Source organism: Orbicella franksi, chromosome 12 (assembly GCF_964199315.1).
Source record: "Orbicella franksi chromosome 12, jaOrbFran1.1, whole genome shotgun sequence".
NCBI classification, from domain to species: domain Eukaryota; kingdom Metazoa; phylum Cnidaria; class Anthozoa; order Scleractinia; family Merulinidae; genus Orbicella; species Orbicella franksi.
Window position 1 is genome coordinate 11,919,698 of NC_138156.1, and position 19,331 is coordinate 11,939,028.

At 38.3% G+C, this 19,331-nt stretch overlaps 2 protein-coding genes across 3 annotated transcripts; both read right to left on the bottom strand.

The window, feature by feature from the left end:
• Positions 1-539: 539 nt before the first annotated feature.
• Positions 540-6,886, bottom strand: LOC145462636 (uncharacterized). Its single transcript, XM_081446210.1, has 2 exons — positions 3,994-6,886; positions 540-3,318 (listed from the first exon to the last, which is right to left on the bottom strand). The coding sequence occupies exons 1-2, from the start codon at positions 4,696-4,698 to the stop codon at positions 2,392-2,394; spliced, it is 1,632 nt and encodes a 543-aa protein (XP_081302336.1). The 5' UTR covers positions 4,699-6,886; the 3' UTR covers positions 540-2,391.
• A 159-nt stretch (positions 6,887-7,045) lies between these two features.
• On the bottom strand, positions 7,046-17,564 carry LOC145462638 (signal peptide peptidase-like). Of its 2 annotated transcripts, none has more exons than XM_081446213.1 (11): positions 17,339-17,564; positions 15,539-15,637; positions 14,461-14,543; positions 13,746-13,834; positions 11,537-11,622; positions 11,112-11,237; positions 10,470-10,527; positions 9,871-9,954; positions 9,228-9,264; positions 8,524-8,715; positions 7,046-7,939 (listed from the first exon to the last, which is right to left on the bottom strand). In XM_081446213.1, the coding sequence occupies exons 1-11, from the start codon at positions 17,531-17,533 to the stop codon at positions 7,843-7,845; spliced, it is 1,146 nt and encodes a 381-aa protein (XP_081302339.1). In that variant the 5' UTR covers positions 17,534-17,564; the 3' UTR covers positions 7,046-7,842. The 2 variants fall into 2 exon arrangements, with proteins under 2 accessions (XP_081302339.1, XP_081302338.1); XM_081446212.1 differs by having other exon boundaries at positions 8,524-8,718.
• Positions 17,565-19,331: the final 1,767 nt, after the last annotated feature.

Here is a 19,331-nt window from a genome sequence, read left to right on the forward strand (position 1 = left end):
GATATTCTTCCACCAGACGAATTCTTTTAGTGTAAAATAAATACTTTACATAAACTGTCCTCATTGAGAGACAGCTATGCAGTTACTCGGCTAACAGCTGTAGTTCCAATTTATAAAGATCGTACAAATGACAATAAATCTCTATCAATCAAAATGACACTTCAGACCAATAAAGGAAATCTCCTTAAAATCTCTTTGTCCAAGGTTGTTTTGCCATCCGGGAATTACCACAACGTCTGTGAAATATATATGCCCACCGCACACGTCAAAGGCTTTAACCTCAAGCGATAATTCTAGGAAAATTCTGCTGAATTCAATCAGCGCTTTTCATAACTCAATTTCGATGTTTTTATTACATCTCAAACATTTGTTTTGTTTTGGACATTTTTGGCTGTTGAAATTGATAAAATTCAAAGTTTACAATTTAACTATCGTCGTTTTCTAAAAGGTATAACTTTCTTTCCTCTGGTTCCAACGGAAGTTCGAGCTTTCTCTGTTTCTTCTAAACCCAAGTGCAACCGAGTTGCGGAAAAAAAACCGCACGCATGTTCACCATTTTGAGAGCATCGATTCTACTTTGAAGGAAATTCGATCTCCTTGGAACATAGAATATACGTGTGGTTTTCTTTTTTTAAAATTCACAAAGCGTTTTGTTGGTCTCTGTTTATCTTGGAAGTGTAATCTGCTTCCTTAACGTAACCATAATCAATGCAATCTTCTTACCGTTGTTATATAAAAAGATCAATACGTTTTATCAAATTTATCCGGATTTTCATCAGCTTAAACAGCACTAACAACAACTCGCTCTTTGTTAGGCTAAGTTCGATTTCGAGAGCTCATTACGTAGTCCTAATAAAAAAAAAACCGAAGATTTCCGGACATTATACCTCATCTATATTTTTCGGGTTCAGATGGCAAAACTCAGGGACCAACATAAAAAAATTGAAGGCAACTGAGTAAATATGGCTGACGGATCTTCATAAAGACCGATACACTCCTGATGATGGGTTAGCATGTACAACAGCCCTTCTCTTTAATTAGCAAGCAGTCGATTTTTGTTCCTAAAAGTTTTCGCCCGATTGGAAAAGTCAAAATGATGACACGTCACACGCCAGGAAAAAAAGACCATCATTATCACTATCATAACTTCTTCCTTCAAACGGAGGCAAAAAAGTAATTCGAATATAAAGTCTGCCGGCCTAGCTATTTTCTCTTGATGTAGACAAATAGAAGTACTGTATATTGTCCCCACTATGTTTGGAAGGTACAGAAGTTAAAGCCGAAAGCAACTAATTAATCAATCGACTTGTAAATTGCAGCACGAGATAAAGGTACCATCGCATCCTTTCATTAATCAATCAATCAAATTTAACTCTGGTTATATTTAGAGAGAAACGCCACATCGATTAGAATTAGGTTGATTTTTATCCTGATCCTATCCGCTATATATTTGAGTGTATGAGATTAAAATTTGACGTAGAATTCAAAGCCGGGAAATGGGGCAAAAAGTAGATCGAATATCCCTCAAATGAGATGTGCAGCAGAAATCATTGAAAGGAAAGCATTCCTCGTCTATCAAAAGTATTACGTGTATCAATCCCTAAGCCGGGGGTTACTCCCAGGAGAATCGGGCGGGGGTGTGGGGCCCGCTTCCCAAAGCCCTTACCCTATTTATGACCAAAACGGCCAAAATCTACACTCTATTTATGACCAAAACGGCTGAAAAACCACAACCTCAGGGCCGCACAAACCTATATAGCCCATATAAGGGAGTGCCCCCCTGGGTCTCTATGTATGGTAATACTCATTGGCTTCGTTTACTGGACTGGACTTTTCACAAAAACTTCAGATGCCTTATTAGCTAACATGCTTTATGACCCTGCCAAGGCAGCAAACCCTGTCGCTGAAGTACGTGCATCCTGTCCACTAAATCCCCGGCATTCCCGGACGCATCAAGGTCCATTCCTCCTCCTCCTCCTCCTCCTCCTCCTCCTCCTCCTCCTATTCCTCCTCATCCTCCTTTCAAGTTTGTCGTTTGTAATCCGTGTTAATCTTCTCCATCCTTAACCATCCTTGTTCCCTCGTGGTTTATAACAAAATTTTTGGTGTTTCTCTATCTTAGTAAACTACTATTTTAAGCCAGTTCCTTTCAATTTAACAGTAATTTTGAACATGGCAGTTCATTTTATTGCATTGAATACAACAAACTTAAGTTACGTCAGCACAAAGAGGTTTTTTTATATACCGGGGTTGCGTTCAAAGTAAACTACTGAACTTCAACGCAGAAGTCGTAATCAAACTAACAACAATGGCTTGAAGAATGTATTATTAAAGAAAATTAAAGTAATTCTTTGACACGATGGGGTTTTTTTTTTTTTTTTTTTTTTTTCATTACTGATTAATGTTATAATGCGTCTTCACGCTTAAACTACCCGTATTCTGACCTCCAGTGTTGCCCACTTTTGTTGATTTTGCAAGAATTTTCTTCAAATTGTTGTTTATCGTCTCCACTTCCTTAATGCGTGTTCTTAATCTATCATTCCTTTCCTTCAGGTTTTTTAATTCTCTTTTCACGTCGCTAAAACCTTTTGTTTCCTCTCCAATCTTTTCCTGCAGCGTGCGAAGGTTTTCCTGTAAACTGTGCACGTGAATTTTGTTTATTTCCTCCATTTCTTTATGAAACTGCGAGCGCTCGGAATCGTTGTTTTTTCGCTCGTTCTTTTGCCTTTCCTTCAATCTTTCCAATCGAACATTATGCGCCTCTACTTCTGTCTTCAATGTTGTTGCCTGTTTAATGTTCTCCTCCAGCTCGCCAGTGAAACCTTTCACGACCTTGTCTACATTTTCGAATTCTCTCTTGTCCCCTTCAAGTTTACGTTTCTTTTTTTCAAGCTCGCTTATCGTAGCTGCGATTACTGAAAGGCTAGCCTGCATTGTCGGATCCTCATTTTGAAATGTTGTTTTTTCTTGTTCTTCCCCGCAGTTGACAAATTTCATCTTGTTTGTTTCGTCTTTCAAGAAGTGAGCAAGATTTTTCATGATAGTCTTTTCTGCTTCGTTGCCTGGGAGATCTCCAAACAGTGGTGTATCAAAATCACGGCACAGTGATACAAGTGTCCTTGCTTTGGCATAACTAGTGATAAGATGTGTTATGCCAATCGATTTATCAGTTCTTTCTTTTTCCTTTTGCGCGGATTCTTCCGCTTCTTTCTCTTCCGTTAGCTGAGTTTGTTCTCGTTTGGGCTCCAGCTTCTCCGCCGTTTTGCCGAATTCATGATTGGCAAAGACGGGCTGTTGTTTCTGTCTTTCGGGTAAATTCTGTAAATTCAAGGTCATCGTCAAAGCCATGTTCTAAACTGTAAATTCTTTTTAGAGTTATCCTTTTAGCCTCAAGATTAAAACAGTGATTCCTCTTACTGATTATCGCACATATAGTTCAATGTTAGGTTCTGAGAATTTGGTAATACAACAAGACCGATATCTCCCTGTTGATGACGTTCGTTTTTCTCATCACTTTCTGCTTGGCAATGTGATGATATTCTTAGTAGAAATTAGACGTGGAAAACTTTTGGGAATTAAAAAAGTCATCTGGACCATCCAATAGAATATTTATAGCAACAAAATTGCTACCAACCCTCAGTGGTTCGCAGCATATTATCAGCTCGTTCAAAACCAATTCAATCGTCGAAAAACTTGCAGGCATATTATTTTCCAATACGTGACTCATGAAAAAAATCGGCAGTTGTGCGTCATTGTGGAGATACTTTAAAGTCGATGACTGCATGGTCCTCAAAGAAACAGATAGTTTATATCATGATTTTTGTTTTTGTTTTTGTTTTCTCTTGTTCTTAATTCTTTGTCGCCCCTTTTTAACCAACCCTCGCTACATTTCCAACGCTTTTTCTCCACCCTTCATTCCCTGCGTAGTTTTTTGACTCTTAAATCATTTTAGAGGTTTAATAAAAAGAAAAAATTCACTGATTAGAAACTCACGTTTTGTGGCCTCTCCAGTTGGCTTTCCTCTACGTTTGGACTAGTAAATTGAAATGAGCTGAAATTTTGAGGTTGAGCACTTGTGTTTCCGAAGACTTTGCTGTTTAAGTTACCAAGGATGCTTGTACCAATGTTTCCTAATAGCTGCCCGCTCGGGTTTTCCCTGGTGCATGCTGTTCCATCGCTAAATTGAGTTGCCGTTTGTTGAAATTGTGACCCTGTATTGTATGGCATTCTTTCTGCAAACTGTTTGCTAGTTCCAGGATATTGAGCAGTTCCCAGAAATGGCGTATAAAGCGGAGGTCCAGGAAATTTTCCAGCTCCCGTATAATGAGTGGTTCTTCCAAATGGGTATTGCCCCAGATGAGGCGTGAAGCACTGAGTAATTCCCGGATGCTGTGTTGAATGTTGACTAGTTCCTGGGTATTGGGCTAGGTGAGGAGTTGTTTTAATTTCCTGAGTGGAAAAGGGATTTGTTCCCGGATGTTGCGAGAAATGCTGATTTGTTCCCTGATATTTCGGGGCGTACTGCTGAGTTCCCGGATGCTGTGTAGTGTGCTTAGTCCCTCCCGTGTGATTGGAGCGAGTACTTTGCTGCGCACTGTGTGTCAAGTCGCAGTTTTCTGTTTGTTGATTGTGGCCGGTGCCGTAAGCTGGGTAGAAGTTGAAATAATCCTGCTTGTGATATTCAGGTTCTGAATCCATCAGTTACCTGTATAGAGAAATGATTAACAGTTGCACAGATTGTAACAGTCTGTCCAATCATGCATAGAGGCAACCGACTCGATAAGTGTGTGTTAGGCACACTTGGTCAGTGTGTCTAACACACACTGAGCAAGCATTAGGCCAATGCAGCTCTTAGACTCTTTGCTGGTGATTGCGTACCACTAAAGACACATGACAGCTTATGTTGTTTTATATATAGTACGAGAAGAACAAATTATTAAAACTGATATCGTTAACTTATTAAAAATGTTTAAAGACGTCTATTTAAAGAAAGACCGACGAGTATATAAATTACTCGTCGGTCACTGGTGTCTTCAAAAGTTTTTTGTGATTTACATGTTTATGCTTTTATACTCCACTCTTTGGTTTCTGATTACTTTTAGGAAATTTTGAAAAGCCTTATTGTACAAGCCGTTGCCATAGCATAAGAGTATGGAATTTTATCAACCAGGGTATTTGTGTCAAGAAACTGCTATCAATACGTACTATTCAAAACAAATAATGGAAAAGTACACGAACTTACCCACTATGACACACGGTGATGATAAAAGGCTTGAAACTGAAAATTAAACTGAGCTTTAAGATTAACTGATTATCAACACTTCTATGGACGCTCGATTGAAATCTCGTTTGAAGAAGTTTCTCTTTATTCCCAGTGATAAAGTAAGTCGTTCTACGATTCAGCGTGCGTCGTCATAATGGAAGATTCAAATCTAAAACTGGCTCGCGCCGAAACGCGCGCGCAGCAGTTACATACATTTGAGTCCTCGAAATATGTGAGCGTGTTTATGGACCGAGACGGAGTCGAGGGCCATAAACTCGCAAAATAAGAACGAGGCCAATATCCAGCCATCTTGACCGAACAATCTTAGTCAATAAAGGATTTATTATATGGCTTTCAAGGAAATTTTTCTTGCGGGACGCGGCGGGTAGTCCCGAGCGGGCAAGATAGCTCCATCTTGCCCGCTCGGGTAGCCAATCACAGCGCAGGATTTGATTCATCTTGCCCGTTCACGGCGCTAGCCATATAATAAAACTCATTTAAGGCTCGCTTCTAAATGGTCGTCGCGCTCGCTGAAAAAAAGGTTCGGTGATAGTTGCAATCAGATGGATACAACTCTTCAACAATGACCTTGAAGATCGAAGCGATGGTAACGATGACGTGGAAACCAGTCCAGTTTGGGGGAATGTTGGTCTGACTCTTTCTTTCTGTTGAGCCATGAACGAGACCACAATTTTCCCAGCATGGACCAAGCACGCCAATTTACAAAAGTTTCTTTTTGAAAGGCCCATTAACAATGTCCAAAAAGCTTGTGCGTTCGCAAACTGGTGACCTAGGGCGCGCGCGCTTTATTGCGCTGCAATGAATTCCAATTTTAGCGCGCGCAATTTGTTGAATATATTTTAGGACATTCCACATTTCACTAGCTGTTATCCGCAAACTTCGATACGTTGGCCTGGGGGAAGTATTAAAACTTGCTTAAGTTTTCTTGAGATACAGCTCTTGGACTTAGGTTCCGATGACAGAACAGTCTGGCAGTCTGACAATTGATTTCATAATTTCATCGCTCAGCTCTGTAATAATCATAACAATATTGTGTAATGCTTCTTTGTTAACTATATCTTATAACCACCCATGACCTGATCACGTCTTCCCAAACGCTCAACATCGACTGCCCGTTTGTTGTTAATTACGGAGTGTATTGATTGCTCAGTTTGGGGCGTAATTATGTACCTGTTAGGTTGCAGTTTCACGAAAAGTGGTTCGAAGACAGTTCTAACAAAAGTTTGGTTTGAAAAGCGACAAGCCTGCAAGCAGGCTTTCGATCAAGGATGCGGGGAAAATAGCCACGTTGTTTAGCCGAAAACCTGTCTCTTCAATCCCCGGGGAGGGGGACTCCCCTATAAAAAGGACGGGGGTGCTCGTTGGACATTTTGAAAAGAACCGCTCGGAGGTACCAAAATACTCTTTTGTGGGTGTGGCTTAACATTTTTCCCACCCCTAAGAGGCACCAATTCTAAAACAACACCTCAACTGACTGTGTCCTTCTTCGGCTCAATACCATAAAAGGTATCACAAAATCTCCCGCTTTTCACGCTGAACAAACTAAAAGGTACCAAACCCGCGTTTTTAGCCCCTAAAAGGTACGATGAGCCCACCCCCCCCCCCCCCTGCCCCGGGTCTCGGTCATGGCCTCGGCCACACACACTAAGGGGTTAACAACAGAACTTCAGACTCTGATTCGTAGATTCAAACAGTGACTGCGAATAGAATTATTCTCTGTTAGAGAACAGTCGCTAATAAAATAAAAATTCCCAAAAATACTTTTTACTTGAACTCTTTTATTAAGTCAGTTTTTTGTAGTCATCGTTTCCATACGCACAGTTTAAACTAAAAAGTAAAATCCCTTAGAGCAGCAATTAAATATAAATAATACTTTCCAACAAGCTGCACCAGAAAAGACACAGACCCTTCAGAGGAGATGAAACATCACGCAAAGTTTTTTCAAAGTTCGTTGCTCATTGTCAGTCTCAATCTTTTGCTGTCATTTTTTGCCTTTGGAAGTTTACTTCAATGTGAAGATACCGTTGTACACCGCAAAAAGTGAGTTGCTAAACTGCGCTATAGCTACAGAGAAAAAAAATAGTGTCTCGACAATTCCAACAAGGCGCCGACTAACAGAGGTCTTTCCACATATACTTCTGTAACATTTAACATAACCCTGGAAAACGGTGATTGAAAATCCCTAGGAAAAGATACGTGGCTCTCTTGTTCTCTTTACCCTCTTGTCTTCCTTTGGAACTATAGTAAAGACGTCTCTCAAAGTAAGAGAATATAACATTAAGCGATGAACGATCAAATGCCACTCCACATAACGCAGAAGATTTTAACTTCACAGTTTTAATAGTTTTCTACGACTGAGTGGATACCTTGTACAAGGAATTAAGAGACGAACCTCTGAAATTTAAGGTTGTAAAATCTTCGGCATAAGTAAGGTCTCAAATGACTCTTTCAAATGTTATCTTGCTTATAACAGGCGCAGTTTTCTACAGTATGCGGTAAAATTAAGTTTTATCGTTTTATAATAACTGACAATAATAATTTATTTGGGTTCGGTTCGTTTACTGGCTTTTCTTTGCGTCGCCGTTGACATCTTCGCTGCCTTCTACTTGAGTCTTTTCGCTTTCTTTCTTATCTTTCTCCGGGTTATCTTCATACCTGCGGTAGACCAGACAAGCTTGTTCACTTCTGTTCAGAATTATACATCAAGATTGTGCCACTGATTTGTTTCGCTAATCTCAATCAGCTAAACAAAAACAGTCGCTATACAGTGTATAACATATGGATAGTTAAAGCTTGGAAGAAACCTTCGATAATAACTGGGAAAAAACGTAAAAAATAAATTGTGAAAAACTATAGCGGAAAACGGATCCTTTTAGTTTACTATTTCAATTACTGCCTCTAACAATGTAACTGATACTATATGCACGTATGTTTTATCATTTAGCCTCGCTATAAAACCACTTCAACATGCACAGATACATCACGCTTAAAATAATGAAAATCAATAACAGAAAATTGGAAACATGAATTTTACACTGCATTAAGAGAAGACCCTGTGCGTTTTTTGTCGTGAGAACCTTCAAGCCTAAACACTTTAATTTATTAATGCCAAGTTAACAGAACTCCTTTTATATGATTAACCGTTGATACACACTGAATCCTACTTTCAATTTTGGAGTTCTAAACAAGCTGAGACAAAAGACGAAAGGAAATAGAACAGTAAAATACTTTCAACTCACTTGAACAACTCTGAAATTTCTCCTCTGATCAAAGCCAACGTGATTGGTGTTCCTAGACAGGCAGGCACCAAATACAGCAGGGCGGGTTGAGCAGCTTTGAAAGTGTGCATCACCAGAACGGTCAGTACCAGGCCCACAAAGTAAGCGATGAAGCCAGAGTAGAAATACACCCGGCTGGCCTTGTCTTTCTTGCTGCTGTCGACGAAAAAATGATGAGAAAACGTGTCCTACCTGTATTCCTTCGTCAATACATTGTACAACGCAAATGTAGGACGGTTCAGAAAATACATGTAACTTAATTTTCACAGTGAAACTGTTTCTCCAGTCTGTAAATGTACAGTAAAGATCTCTGATAATACATGTACTAACTGCGGTTTAAGCTTTCATCCGCAAATTACATCACGCACAATCACATTTCTTTTGATTTGGTTCCATAAAAGGTTAAGTAACGCTTGAAAGCCGAGTGCAGTGTAGTGCTGTTTTGACAAAAGTACAGCACATTTATCAAAACTGCGCTAACAAGTCAGATACATACTGTCTCTCATTATTATTATTGTTTTCTTTCAACGGTTGATACTTCTCAGACAATCTATTGATTGGCATTACGAGGAGAACGGACTGGCATTGCGAGGGGAAACTAAATGTTGACCAATCTTAGTAATTAAAGGATGCTATACCGCTATGATGAGAAACATACCACCTACCTGTGATCAAACCTCAAAAGAAGTGCAATAAATATTCCTGTTGAGGAAGAAAAAAAAACAATAACTCAAATTTGCATGTTTCCTCTTTTGCAAAGCATAATCAGTTTATTCTCTCACATACATTGTACACTAACTGCAAATACATTCAGCGTTTGTCATAGTACAGCACATAAACTACTGAACTGAACAGGTCTATTCAGATAAGGAGCAACGCAGCTACCTGTACACGTACTCTGGGATATGTTATGACATATTGTTGGCATCCTTCGCTCTCATGAGTCCACGGATTTACACCAGAGAGACAAACCGCTCTAGAGCTGCTGTGGCTGAGCAATCCAGTTACTCTAAAGCCTTGAAGTGTCTCTCTCCACCCAGGTGAATAAAATGGTACTTCATCAATATACATGTAAACTGCTACCTAGGACAACATAAAAAAAGCTTTGGAGGGGGGAGGGAGGGGGTGTAAACTGTGATGGACTAGCACCCCATCCAGGGTGAGTGGGAATGCTGCTAGTGGTTTAATGCCAGTCTTACCCACGTTGGGACACGTGAAGTCTGATAGGAACATACATGTAAGAGTGTCAGGATTCTTAAACATTTGCCAAATACTGCTAAAGTTCTTCTTATTTTCACCCTAACTCACCTGGTATAACAATGTCTCCAAGGCCCAGCATGGCAAAGTTGGATGCAGATAATCCTTTCTCAAGAAGATCCATTGGAAAAATCACTGCAAATGAGCAGGACATTAATTCAGTCATACATGCTGTACAAATGAACATGTACAGTGTATATGAATTCTCCTTACAGATGTCCATTCATTTCTTCAATACTAGTTGGGGGAGTTACAAAATGCTCATCCTTAGTTCTCACAACTTGCATACAAGTTTTGGGCTTGTTATGGGGAAAATATTACACATAGTTGTGGTGTTCAGGGTCTACGTGCCCAATGCAAATTACATCAGTGACTTAAGGCTGAGTTAACACTGTAAGTGTCAATATTGTGAACATAAACACACGTTATGAACTACCAGTACTGTTAGGAATAGATAAGCAAGCCTCAGAAGAGTGCCAAAACCAAAACGAAGAGCCAAAACATACATGTATGTACATTAACATGTACATGTACATAGCTTTGTATATTGTATTACAGTAGCGTGTAAAGTCGTGTCTAGTAGTCTGGGGCCTGCCTACCCAGCACCCGTGGCATCAAAATCATATTACATATGTACATGTACAGCTTACATTTGATTGGTGCTTCAAATGACTTGGCAACAGTTACCATAACATCTGTTCCAAACACCTGCAATATCAATTCGACCAATGTTAAAAGAAAGCAACAGAGATAGAGCAATAGCATATTAGTTGCTTGCAGATTAATTTACCATACATGTAAATGACAAAAGTGCACAGGTCTGGGTTGTTCAAAAAAAATGATGAACAAAAGGTGTTGTTTTAAAACAACAGATGTGGATGGGCAAGTTTTATCACAAAGAGAAAGGTTGGACAAGAAGATATTTTCACTTAGGATCACAAAAACAAGGGCAGACAAAATGCTGTATGTACATGGCAATTAAGATCAAAATTTAAAAAATATTTTCCCATCTGGTTCAACTAATTCAGCCGATAAGCACATCATCAAAATTTCTGGACTCTAAAATATCTCACAAATGGCTAATTGAACATTAATTTTTTGTACACAAAATGATGGTTTGTGCACACACCTGACATGTATACTGCAAATTAAACTTAATAGGAGGCATTGTGGCATCAAACTGGTTCTTCTTGACTAGCCCAAGCTGAACACTGTTTGAAGCCATTTTCTATGGAATACAGCACCAAAAGTTGCTGTAGGAATTGTATCACTGGTACATGTACTGTACTGACCCAAAATATGTCATAGACAAAGAGTCCTCCCAGAAGAATGCAGCCGGTTGTTACTGTGTTCAAGTGAAGAAGTTCAACTCCATTGAGAGAGAATGCCAAACCAAATATGTTATTGGCAATCCAGTGCTAAAGGAGCAAAAAACAATACAACAGAATCAGTGTCACTTGATATTGTACAGTCAAATACCACATGTATGCACTACAATCATGTCTGTGCATGCAAGGATAACTTTACTGAACTCTCGGTCACAGTACTGTAGGTAACTTGCAAAAAAAACATCATTGTCTTAAGTGTGTCTGCACATTTCATATACATTGTACAGTCTGCAGTTTATTTAAATTGATCCTTAGATTTAAAAATTGTTTGATTAGAGCAAGTCCCAACTTTTACTACTGTAAGAAACTAAAAAAATATTACTACGCACCTTCTTCCATAAATACCACACTCCAAAAGCAGAAGAAATGGCAAGGCAAAGCAAGTCTATTCTATCAAACTCATAGTTTACAATTTCTAAAAAGAAAATCAAAAATCAAACTGAGTCATTTCAATTTGCTGTTTTACTAACTGGAGGAATTAGAATGTTTTTTTTTTTTATTTACCTGTGATGTAGATAAAGGGATTGTGTACATTACTACTTTACATTAATTAGTTCCTACATTTATCAGCCCCCTACTTTTAATGGTTATTTTTTCCTATTTGTTTTGGTGTACCCTGCACTAAATTGCTTATTAGTAACCATTATAATAATTACAAACCCATTGTTTCTGTTCGGTGGGTTAAGTAAACTCACTCCACCTTAGATGTACCTTACTTGTAAATATTCCACAACATAAAATTTGGTTACACTCATTTTCACCCAACCATGTAGAGTACAAAAATAATAATAATTTAGGAACTTTGAACCTTAAAGAAAAGGCAAATCTTAGCCAGTCATCCTGATGTGGCATAACTATTAACACAGGGTTCTCCTTGTCAGGCAGTAACCGGTAAAATTTACCACTTGTAAGAGCACTTATTACCGCCTGCAAATGCTCAGAAGTCACAAAAAAATACGCATTTACCGTGAGCTAATCTGGTAAGATACATGTAGTAACTGAGATGAAAAAAGAAACAGTGCACTGTTATAGATCTATGTGTGCTTTATTTAGTTGACACTGACTGGTACCTTTCGAATTTCAAAGTAAGAGTGATTTTCGCGGGCTTTCTACTAAACGTGACGATATTCGTCAGTTCTCTGCACATGCAAATGTTGTCACGAAGTCACAAAGAGTAGCAGGTAAGCTTTACAATCATTTTAGGGTTAAACAAAACAAAGCTTACACACTAGCGATGAAAAACCAGCCGATTGCTAGAAATAACTGCCTTGACAGCTCTACATTTGCCGGCTTTATAGCGAATGTGTGGGGACGTGAAATTCTACATGAAATGTATTCCAGACAATGGTTTGAAAGACGCCTTTGACAGCGTGAAAGTTCTGAATTTGAGACGATTAGAACACGAATTCAACAATTTGAAGTAATGCGATTCGTAGCAATGTGATTCGTAGCGGATACAGTAGCCTAGCGGATTTTCCAGTGATATGCCAAGTAAGTGACGCCAAAGATATCACACGAACCATTTTAAGTTATAAGCAGTTTGGAAAGGGCATAGTCAGAATAAAATGCTTTTAAACAAAATTTTACTTTGTTTTATTCAACCTCTGAACCTAAAGGTGTATCGTTCACATTATGAATTTTTCGATGGAGAACTTTTGATAGGCGCAATGTACTGTATGTTTTAAGAAATGACAGATTAGAGAATGACCAGTCGCCTGAAGCTGCAAATGCCCCTTTGCAATCAACAGAAGAGCGAGTAATAACTGAACCACCCTTGACGGATAAATCAGTAGAAACGTCTGAGTCAGTTAGCGCATCACCTCCGGAATATGACAACAAATTACCACCCAAAGAGACCACACCGCCAAAATGCCATTGGAAGCAGTATCAGAAGTAAAAACATTTAAACAGTCTGGTATTTCAGAAAAGCAGCATTTATGCATTCTGGAAGACGCTTTTGGTAGTAGCCAACCCCATGGTTTACACCTTCATATACTATGTGCAAAAAACAGCTGAAGTCGCTATCTTCCAATGAAATGAGCAGGCAGTTACCATCAAAGCCCCATGTTTTCAAGCATGACTGGATCATTTATGACATTGTATTCTGCTGTTAAAGTATTGTATGGTGGCTGGCATTTAAAGAGGGCGACGGAATGTTTTGTTGTCTTTGTAAAAAAAGCATATTAATTAAAACACACAAAAATGTGAAATATGCTACTGCGCCTGGTACACATTACAGGAAGGCCGCAATATCACAGCATGGCAATTCAGAAGAACACAAGCAGTCAGTACGGCTACAATGTAGAGAAAAAACTTGATTGTGTGAAGATTATTTTTATACTTAGAGGGACAGCGCTGACGTTAGCTCAACCAACGTGGTGCATAAGTTCAAATTGTCGCTTATCCTTTGCAGAATGTCCAGCATTAACCAAATGCTTTACCAGTTTGAAAAGGTCCCTTACCTGTTGTGCTGAAAGCTAGGGAGAACCCTGTTAATAGTATACTTATCCAATGAATATGGCAGTGTATCAGAATTACCTGATTTCTTGTCACCTTTTCCCTCTGTTAGATCAAGAGTATAGTTCTTGTTTGGAAATGCTGCTGGCAGCAAAAGTTCAACATTTGGTCTGAAAAGGGTGCAAGGATAATATATATTATAAATATATTTTTTAAGACCTTAATAATTTATCCAGACGTAGTTAATAGAGGGGGGGGGGGGGGTGGTTATGAAACCTGACAAAGTTTTTTGTTGTATGTTTTTGTTTGCTTTTTTGGCCATGACCGTGCACAAAACATAATAGCTGTTTACTCTATATACTGAGGAACTAACCAATAGAAATGTGTTGGTTATGTAATTCATGCAGAGTGTATGAATGGAAAACAAAAGATTGTGCATGGTTGTGGACCTTCCAACATAAATCTTGGCATCTTTGTTTGCTCCTTTGATGTTTGCCAGGCTTCATAACTAGTCCCCTCTATTAACTATGATCCAAAGTATAAGAAAGAGAAATTGGCATTATTTCTAACCCCAATGTTCTTATTAACACCTCTCTTTATGGGATTTGGCTTCTGCATTGATTAAATGTACAGTCTAAAAAAATATATCTGGTGGAAAACTCTAAGACCATTTGTTTAAATATGAGGTATGTACATGTACTGTAAGTTTTCTCTTATTCTCTTTTATGTCATCCACATTAATTAAAACATGTTTGATGACCTTGTTAGCAGACATTTGTTAATATTGATCAGTTACCTGAGCAGATGTGTGACAGCCAACACACCAAGACCAAAGAAATACACTGTAAGAAGCAAGTTAATGTATTCCTTGCTGAACAGCTAAAATGGTAGTGGAGGAAATAAAAACAGAATAATTTATAAAAATATATATAAGTATACATGATGGTATTTACTACAAAATCTACTGGATCAAAAACCTAATTTTCACTGCTACAAAATGTACATGTAGGCATCTTAGTGACTCTGAAACTAAAAGAAATTTACATGTAAAAAACAACTAGATCAAAAACCCAATTTTTATTGCAACAATTGCAGGCATTTTAGAGCTTCTAACAACTAAAACATTTTCTTTACTTTTCACTTCTAGTGCCATTAAATTACATATATATATACAGTAAAGTCATAATGAGAAACTCTTTTCAAATGGTATCATCAACTTTACTGTAGTTGTTACACATTTTAACCAAGTCTGGTCAAAAAAGTTCTATAATTAAATTACCTCAGCAACCAAACAAAAGCAAAGGAATGTGTCATTTTGATACCCAAGGTAAATGTTAAACCACTCTTATCAAATTATTATAATAGCATGCTTAATTGTTTTTTCTAGAGCTACATGTTCAAAGAAGAAAAATTATGTTCATCAATTTTTGCCTTGACTATACTGGGTTTATAATCTGTGGTATAATCAATGCAGCCATAGAAAAGTATTATTTTTAACAGTTTCTTGCGGGTTAATTATCAAGTTGTCAAGTTTTTACCAAGTCAAAGATCTTGTATAGTCTTGAGGGTTGAGGAATAAATGTCTCAAGAAGAGTGTCCTTAATTTCTTATTTTTGTCATCTAAACCATCATTCTTTTATACTCAAAAGTGTGGATTTTTTTTTGTTTTTTCAAATCAAACATCAGGAGTCTCTTGAACAGGGAAGGAAACCAGCATGTGAATTGCCCTGGACATCAGTTTACTCTGACTAAAACTGGTTAACATGGGATCTTGGAATCTTGGAATCTTGGAATCTTATCATAGAATCTTGGTAGTAGCTATCCTTTCTGCTTCACAGAGTTGTTTAATCTGCACTAAGTACACAAAGACTCACCTTGAAAAAGATATAAAGACCCAGAAGGGTACAACTGGCAATGATGGGAAACATGGCAGCATCTTTTGATGTCATGCTTTCGGGCTGTTCACCAGACTTCTGCAAAGACATACATGTAGGTACATATAGATTATTTTGCAAATTTAAATAACCGTAATGTGACAGTCAACATGTAAAAGGAATAAAATATCTACATAAATTGATCACTCCATGTACAAAATGTACATTACTGGGTGAGGAGGTTGAAAAAGTGCCACTAAAAGAGACCCTATATTGTCAAAAGAGACTGTACATTTGTCAGTCGATTCCATGAGCACTCATCCCGCTTGGGGCATTATCCCAGGCATTTGGTTCAAGGTTGGCACCAGTGGTGGTAAATTTGAACCAAAGTGAGGTCCACCTACTCAGGTACTTGATTATTGACAAAAGGTTTGTTAGTAGATATTATAGATGTTAGGAAAAGGGTCTCTGACAGAGGTTTCATTAAGTGCACTAGGCAAATTGACCAACTGTGAGGATGATTTTGCCCACCTGGTTTGACTATCTGGAGGACCATTTTTCTTATCAAGAAGTTCAGTTCAAAAAGTTTTCCCTGCCTGTGAAAACAAGTTTCCCTGTTGCTGAAAACATTCATGAAACCCCTGCACTGATCAGTTGCCAGCTGTTGGTGAGTGACCATAAGCTTATGGATTCCATAATTCACAGATGTTCTGACAAGGGCCACCTCTCTTATCATTCCCTGATTCACTCTCTGTTTTGTAAGATTATCATTTTCTGCCTTGGTAGAAACACACATTAGGTGAGGAGCTGCTTGCTCCCATAAAAGAACATTTCAAACATGTTATCAAGATATTACTGCCAATAGTAGCAAGGAATTTGGTCAGACGTTTTCAGTAAAGTCAAATATCCAGGGATGTGTCTGGAGGAAGTGGGATACAAATGCTCTTCGAATTGATTGATATGTTACAGAAAATGCAGGAGTTTGAGAAGCTGGCTATAAATTTCTGTCACAGTTTTGCCCAGGGAGCAAGAAAATGCTGAACAACTGGGAGGTTAAAAAAATGAGGATTTGAAAATTCGGGATACCAATGTTCACAAGTTGGTGAGAATTCCTGGTGTGATTCTAGTCTATTGTAAGCTTCATGTATCGAGGTACATTGACAGGTTGCTGCCGATGATTTGCCACTAGCTACAGACTGTATATATGGCTAATGTAAGTGACAGCACAATTAGGGTACATGTACAGTGGCTCAGTGTCCAAGAACATCACCATATCACAGGTCTGCCTAAAGCCATGACTACTGGGAGTGATGTCATAACCATTACATCGCCATGCCTTCCACTAGGCATACAATAATTGGTAAACTAACAAATTATACTACAATAAAAAATTATACAAGTTAAGCTTAATAACTCAGAGCAATTGAATCACCACAGTTTGTTGAAAGTAAAAAGCGAAAATGTTTGTTTATGACCAACTGTTGTGATTTACTACGATTGGGGAATATTTGAAACGACATTTAGCTATGAATCTGCTACTGGTGATTAGCGGAAATCGATTAGCGTGTTCCTTTCACCCACGCGAGAGACTGAAAAAAACACTTTAGAAACTAGCCTTACAACTCAATGTACACGTCTACGAAACTAAAGCACTTCTGGTTTAAACTGAAGTAAACTGCCAGAATTCTGGTTAGTCACTTTGTAACAAACGACTTCTCTAAGAATATATTAGGAAGTAAATCTACAAAACAACAACTCAACAAATGCCAGAGAAGTAAAAACAAATTGTGATCAACGAACCTTCTGTTCAATGAGATACTTGACTGAGCGAAAAGAACCAAAAAATATTGGTAAAAGGGCCATCAAAACCAAACTAGAATACGCCACAAACATTCCTTCCGGCGTTGCCGCGGCTCTTCCAGTGGCATTCTTGGCCGTTTCGTTTACTGCCGCCGAAAGATTCGCCACAGTTTCATTCACGAGTGATTCCGCCATCTTGACTCTTAGATGTTCTTTTGTTCGAGGAAGAGGCCGGTAGTCCCAGAGGTCTTTGCTGGCCTGGACCCGCCGGCTGTTTCCTTTCCAATGGCCGAAATACACGTTGCTTTTCCGCGAGCACAACTTTCACCTGCTTACTTTTTCCTCATTATATATTCGAGGACAGTCCTCCATTCTTTTGCGTGGGATGTTTTCTTTTGCCATTTTTCAAAAAAAAAAATTTAAGGCTTTAGTCCTCCAGTAGAACTTTCTTCTGTCGGTTTTTAATTACATTCCCATTGTGAAGGTGGGGTGGGGTGAGGGGCGAGGGGGCAACCTAGTAATGCCATTATACCCATGATGTGAAAAAGCAAAGCCATTAATATAACACAGCTATTTTTAACCTTAGCAATACTTCCATATCAAATAAAATTTTCTTAAAGATCTTTCTTATTCTAAGCCTCTCTGATCGTTGGTATATCCTTTCCATTTGCTCTGAACTGATAATAATTATACTTTATTCATTATTGAAAAAAAAGTAGTATATGAAAAGAAGGACAAGACACTGCCAGAGGGTTGACCCTATAGAAAGTTTCCGTATCTAAGAAAATACACAGCAAAAATAAACGTAACAATATTTTACATGCAAGAAAGTAACAGAATTTGGAATAAACTGTTTTAGTTATACTCGTTTACGTGGACTGAAGCAGCAGTAAAGGTATTAAAGTTAGTGAATATTCATCGACTTGAAAGATTTTGATTAAATCTATTATATTGTTATTAATATCATGTCTAAGTAGGTGGTCTGGTAAATAAGTCTTCTTCTTACGGAGAAGGAATGCTTTAGGCTCTTGCTGATTTCGTTTGGATCATATCATGTGGACACCGCGGATATACGTTTTTTGGGGCGCGATACAGTATTTTGCTGGTCAGCGGTACACCCTAACAAAACTACAAAATGCCTGCAACTTTTACATTGTTTTCGCAGCGAGTCTTATCGACAGTCAAAAAGATACAAAACTTAGAGCGCACACTGTAAACTTAGCTTTTAAACTCCGCTCATTTGTTGGATAGTTCTCAGTTAATATTATATATTGTGCCAAAGCCAAACTGAACTTGCACACGGTGTGAAATTGTTGTTGTTTCGTGAGAGTTCATGCTCGCAAGCTTCGAGCCAGTGGCAATTTACGTTACGATGTGCGCTAAGGCTAAAACTAAGCAGCTTTTGTGTTGCTGTAGCGGTGTTCTGAGGACATCAACTTCTCAAGTTTGTTGAATTGATGGGCTTGAACCGTGTGAATTGGTATGTCAACGGCATTTCGATCAAATTCGTCGGGAAGACAAGCTCGTGTTCGTCCACTTGTTCGATTGGGGGCACTCGCGTAAGTAAACACGGTCATCCTGTCTCCACGCGGTATCACCGAATTATGGACCAAGTTGGCCGAAATTGAAGCAGTGCTTCGTATAAATCTTGGACACGTTGGTGTAACAAGTGTAGGACTGAATCCCTAAAAGGGTTCAAAATCTGGTCTCAACTCGGGGAAGAATTCACCGAGGTATGTTTTATCATAAAATATCCAATTTTAATTATACTGTACTTCAGTAAGCTTTAGGCTGGCGAAAATAAAATTTTAAATTTTCATGTTTATTATTGTTTCTTTGTTTCTTGTCATAATTTCGAATTGTTGCAGTTCTGTATTTTGCTTTTAGCGCCTCTAAAGTGTGAAAAATATTTTAAACTAGTTGCATAGCTATTAGAGTTTAGAAAAAAAGCTATTTAGCTATTAGAAAAAACCACAAGAAGTACATGACATCT

What these genes read in the sequence shown, in the direction of transcription:
- LOC145462636 (XM_081446210.1), bottom strand. Translation starts at nt 4,698, where the DNA reads ATGGATTCAGAACCTGAATATCACAAGCAGGATTATTTCAACTTCTAC. An exon ending in AACTGGAGAGGCCACAAAAC is followed by an intron (nt 3,319 to 3,993) that starts GTGAGTTTCTAA and finishes TTGAATTTACAG; the next exon opens with AATTTACCCGAAAGACAGAA.
- LOC145462638 (XM_081446212.1), bottom strand. Translation starts at nt 17,533, where the DNA reads ATGGCGGAATCACTCGTGAATGAAACTGTGGCGAATCTTTCGGCGGCA. An exon ending in AGTATCTCATTGAACAGAAG is followed by an intron (nt 15,638 to 17,338) that starts GTTCGTTGATCA and finishes ATGTCTTTGCAG; the next exon opens with AAGTCTGGTGAACAGCCCGA. An exon ending in GTCTTTATATCTTTTTCAAG is followed by an intron (nt 14,544 to 15,538) that starts GTGAGTCTTTGT and finishes CTACCATTTTAG; the next exon opens with CTGTTCAGCAAGGAATACAT.